At 35.8% G+C, this 5188-nt stretch overlaps 1 protein-coding gene across 1 annotated transcript in view; it reads left to right on the top strand.

Annotated features, from left to right (window-relative positions):
* The first annotated feature begins 4930 nt into the window (after window positions 1–4930).
* PSAT1 (phosphoserine aminotransferase 1) overlaps window positions 4931–5188 on the top strand; it is a 16688-nt gene continuing 16430 nt past the window's right edge. Inside the window, 1 exon segment of the mRNA XM_009882736.1 lies at window positions 4931–4963. Coding sequence (XP_009881038.1) covers window positions 4931–4963 — 33 coding nt within the window.

Raw genomic sequence — 5188 nt, 5'->3', positions numbered from 1 at the left:
AACGGTTCTAAAAAGTCTGGACTGTTCCTTACACTTACAAGATTCAAAACAGATTTTTGGCTGCCTCAGTATAGTTTGCGATGTTTTTGTAAAGTAATGTAGGCTTTGTAACCTTTTAAAGCATTGCATGCTGTTTAGTATTCCTGTTTCACACTTGCATCACTTGTCACTAGATTTTTATTTTTGGAAACATGTGATGCACTGGTAGAGTGGTACCCTTCAGTTTGTACTATATAAAAAGGATTCCTGGAATATGGGTTTTATTGTGTATCACAGATCTCGTTATACAGTGTAAACTGTTTTGAGCTAATAAAATTAATTGGAGTAAAAAATGTTTTTTAGTGTTTATTTCCAGTGTATTGCAATAGAAGTGGAAAAAATGGTTTTAGGGCAAACATTAATTCATGCCTAACAGTGTGTGGGTATGACATTCCCAAAGGTAGTGAAAGTTTCAGATTCAAAACGAGCCCAGAAATAACTCTAAAAGAAGTATTTAAATATAGTCATTCTTCTTTATTGCTATGACTACAGATCATAGAATAATACATGTTGGACGGGACCTCTAGGGGATGTCTAGTCCAACTCAGTTAGGTTGCTCTTAGGACTAGAGAAATGTGAGAACATAAAACTAAAAGAATATCATTGTTTTAAAACTCCTGGGATTTGTCCCCCAGCTTCTTGTTCCTGTCCTTTTGCACAGGCAGCTGATTTGCAGCTTCTGAATTATGGCACAGAGTAACATAGATCTTGATTTGCCTCATGTGGCCTAGAGAAGTGTATTGTTTTGCACCAGGAATAATAAGATGCACTTCAGTGTGGCTCTGAAAAATAAAGTAGTATTGTGCTTTACATTTGTATGGTTGCCTGAATGCCATGAGAAGGCAATTAGTCAAGAGCCTAAAATAATAATTATACAATTATTAGTTTCCTTCACTAATTACTGTTTTGTATATAAATGGGTGTTCTCTAAAATTAAACTTATTAGGAAGGGTTGTAGAGATGAGGAAGATGTTAAACATTTAAGCAAATTTTAGGAAAAGTGTTTTTAAACAACATAAAGTTTGGGTTTTTGGAAGAATGAAATGACCTAAACTGTGTTAGTTTAGGGTTTAACTCTAGGTCATTTGATCAACAATGGGAGTGAATTTTGCTTTTGAATGAACTTGTGAATTTTGTTTCCTTAAAATAACTTCTTTCCGTGACTTTATTTTCACATGGACGTGCTTGTGTCAGTCCTGATTTAAAAGAAATTTCTGAAATTGCAGTAGCTATCTCTGGGAGATTAGGTAGTAGAATCAGACATACAATGCTTATCTTTATGAGAAGTTCAAATGTTGAAAACTCATCACATTGTGCAGCGGTCATGAAAAGCTGCCTTTTTAAAAAAGAAATCAAATTTAAATATTTTGCCTTTATTTCACTACTTACAGTGTTAGCTGAGATGTTGAATGATCAAAATATTTTAACCTGTTTGATATGGAGTCTTTTTCTTGGCAATGTGTATTCCATTTGTAGAGTGAAGGGGACAGAGGGTGATGCAGCAATGGAAGATATTTTTCACATACAGGAATTAGGAAAGGTGGTTTGGGCTGAACTGGGGGGAAAAATATTATGTAACTTTCTTCTTACTCTGTCATTTGTTATGAGAGTTCTGGAACACAGGAGATCTGTAGAAATTTCTAAGTCCAATTGTTTGACAATTATGAAGAAACTCATGAATCCTCAAATGGAAATTTTCTACTGAGCAAATGGCACGAGATTACCTTAGCTATTGCAATATTGCACAAGTAATTGCACAATGAAAGTACATTATTTCTACAGACTGTCACTTCAGAATAATAGCAGGTAATATATTAATCTATGCAATTTTTTAGATATTCTCCCAAACATTTGAGGTCTATTGCTTCAGTCATGATTCTTTGCTTGCGATTTTGGTTTGATTGAACAATTACACGCAACCAGTTTCTTCAGCATTAAAATACTACGTTTTCCCTTTTTAAAGGTAAACTCTAAAGGTAATCACTGTGAAATGGTGGATGGAATTATTAATTCAAAATGCTCCGGATTTGTGAGGTTAGGAATTATGAGTCTGTTATTTGTCCCTAAAAATACCATAAGGAACTTAAAACACTTTATGTATTGTATGCCTATAAGCAGGCGGCATAAATACTTTCTATGTTAAATACTACTAGTATGTGCTTTTAAAGTATGAATCATGTCAAAAGTCTTAATTTAAAGCAAAATTGACCTTGCAGTGTATAACTTAGTTGGACACAGTTTTTCCCAGTGAAAAACAGTACTTAACCATTTTATTTTTTTTTTAAATCAGAATCATGAAGGATTCTCCATCTTGTCACTGGTGCTGTTGTGTAGCACTCACTGTGAGAATCTGAAGTGCACACTATATGTATAACTGAATGTTGGATCTGAACTCAGTAGAGGTAATGGATGTAAGTTACCTGGGGGAGAAGTATTTTTTAAGGCTGTCATGAATATTTCAGGAGTTTCAAGGTTTCCACTACCGATTTAAAAAGGCATTTCCAAAAAATATTTTGTATATGTAAACAATTATTTGGTATATAGGAGTATATTTAAGAATAAAGTAATAAACATTTTAAAAGTATTTTTGTGTGTATATGTGCACACATTTTAAATGATTATGAAACCATTTTACCCTGAGTTTGGATATAAACTGTTTCAACCTCTTGCTATTAGTTAATGTTCTACATATTTGTCTGCGTTCTTGTTTGACATAAAAGCCTGAAATCAATAGGCCAGCTATTTGCTAGAGAACATGTAACTGTTTACTTATAAAACTCAAGCATTTTTTTTTCCTTTTCACTTGAGCTTCCCAAGAATTACTTTTCACACTTCATAATTGCCATATTTGGAGCCAGATCTATGAAAAAACAAAATAACCCTAAACCCTTGTCTGAACTACCTGCATCTTGTTTTAAGTCCCACCAAAATGTGCTAGTCTCGCTAGTTTGCTGGATGAGACGTCCCAGCTGCCTTCTGAAACAGCTGCCAGCTTGTTATGTAGTCAGCGTTATTTGTCTTTTAATAATTACGTCAGTTTGTCAGTTATTGTACCAGACAGGGAACTCGTGTGCGCTTGCTCTCCTTGAGTGAGCTGATTCTTTTCCAGCAGTAGTGGAATTTTTCTGTCCAGTGCAACATGAAGTCACAATGAACCCAGCAAAAGTTCACTGAAAACTCTGAAACTTTATTTAAATATTACACTTTCTCTGATTATTTTTTTTTATGTTTTATTTTGTTTTTCCAGTTATGCATCATAGTAAATACAGTGTGCTCGGCTTTTGTGTTAATTATGCAAATTCATGTTTATCTGCAGGGATTTGTGGCACTTGATAGGTCAGGTTCTCTGTCAAATGCTAGAAGCCAGAAGCATTCCTGGAAGTCATGGTTTTGAAAGCTTGTATTTTATATTGGATGACTATGAATGTCTATATAAAGAATTTATGGGGTTCGATGTAATAAAAATACTAAATCATAACTGCTGGTAGCAAAGTATTAAAATAGAATAAATTTCAATTCAATAGAAACAAAACTCTGACGTGACCTGTGCTCTTCCTCTTCATTCTCTCCAACTGCAAAAGCATAGTAATCCCTTGCACGTGTAGCAAAAATGGACTATTCTGTGTCTGGGAAACTTTCTGGTTTATGCATCGTTGTCCATTTTATTTACTCCCCATCAATGCACAATGGGAAATGGATTTTCTGAAGCTCTGGGTGGCAAGGCTTCCAGCACAGTTGTCCTCTGATCTCATGGGAGCTGCTATTTTTGACCGTTCTGATCTGGATGGGACTTTCCTGAACAGAAAAACTACAATACCTGATATTTACTCCCTGTGCTCTGAGCCGATACCAGCACCGGCTTGCCTAGTTTCTATTTTTATGTTCTAGCTCTTTGTGCCAGAGGTCTGAACTACACTTTTAATTCCAAAGTTTTCATTTATGTTGTGGTTTGTGCCACACAGTTAGGATTCAAGACTGGTCCTGCTGGGGTGTCGAAGCCCTTCATGTAGCAGTGGCCAGGCTTCCTCACCTGACACACCAACCTAAACTGTTTCTGACTACTTCCACCACCCCTTCCTACCCTGGTTACCTTGTCCTTGGCAGGCTGGAGGGCGAAGCTGCATCTTCAGGCAGACGTAGGTAGTCTGGGTTTAATATCAGGAAAAGCTCGTATCACTTAAGCCTGTTTCTGTTTGAGACCCTAGTAAAAATAATTATGTTGTAGTCACATCTATGTTGTTATTGAGCATTTCAGTTGAGGCTTCTATTTAGTTAGAACTCATTTTAATAATTAGAAGTAATGTCATTGTTCAGGGTGTTGTGGTCTGAGACATACTTTAAAAGTACCTCAGTGTTTCGAAGAGAATGCATCCGGCTTGTAATGCCCGTGAAGTTTGCTATTACCTCGTTAGAACTCAGGAGGGTCCTGGTGTCTGAAAGTGAGTTTGGTGGGTTTTTCTTAAGCTATAGCCATTATTGAAATAAAAGTTATCTTTGCTCTAAAACCACCATCTCTGTTTACAATCTTTCAATCAAAATAACATGCATAAAATTAAAATCTATTAACTAAGTACCAGATCAGGCTGCAATCTGTAAATTCTTTTTATGGTTCTAGGTATCACCTGGCTTGACAGGAAAAGGAACAAATTCAAGTAGTCAGTGAAATAATTTGTAATGAAAAATGTCCTTCTTTATATAAATCCCTGTATTCACAAAATAATGGACATAATTTCTGGGAAAAAAAAAAGTGCAAATTTGATATACACGGGATTAATGTTGATGGTAAACTTGGTGAACATGCACGGGACTAAAGTAGGGTCTGCATTATGGGTAACACCGGGTAGATGAAGGTGTTCAAGAGCTCTGCTTTATGCAGCTACATATGAGAATCATGAATCTCGTCCAAGATAAGGTGAAAATCGCGGTACTCTGCAAAGCCCATCTGTTTTCAGTTATACTTACTGGCTTGTTTTGTCAAAACTGATTTGCTGCTACTGCCTTTAAAACCAGTTCTGAAAACTGGTTATAAGCCAGCATGTCTCTCACAAAAACAGAAGAAATTGGATGAGCTGAAGCCTTTCCTTTGGTTACAACAGTTTAATTGCATTAACTCCGTGTTTTCAATGAACTGACGAGGTAACTGGAAAGA

Source organism: Charadrius vociferus, unplaced genomic scaffold (genome assembly GCF_000708025.1).
Source record: "Charadrius vociferus isolate BGI_N301 unplaced genomic scaffold, ASM70802v2 scaffold560, whole genome shotgun sequence".
Taxonomy (NCBI): Eukaryota; Metazoa; Chordata; class Aves; order Charadriiformes; family Charadriidae; genus Charadrius; species Charadrius vociferus.
Note: the sequence above shows the minus strand (reverse complement) of the source record. Positions and strands in the feature narration are given on the sequence as shown.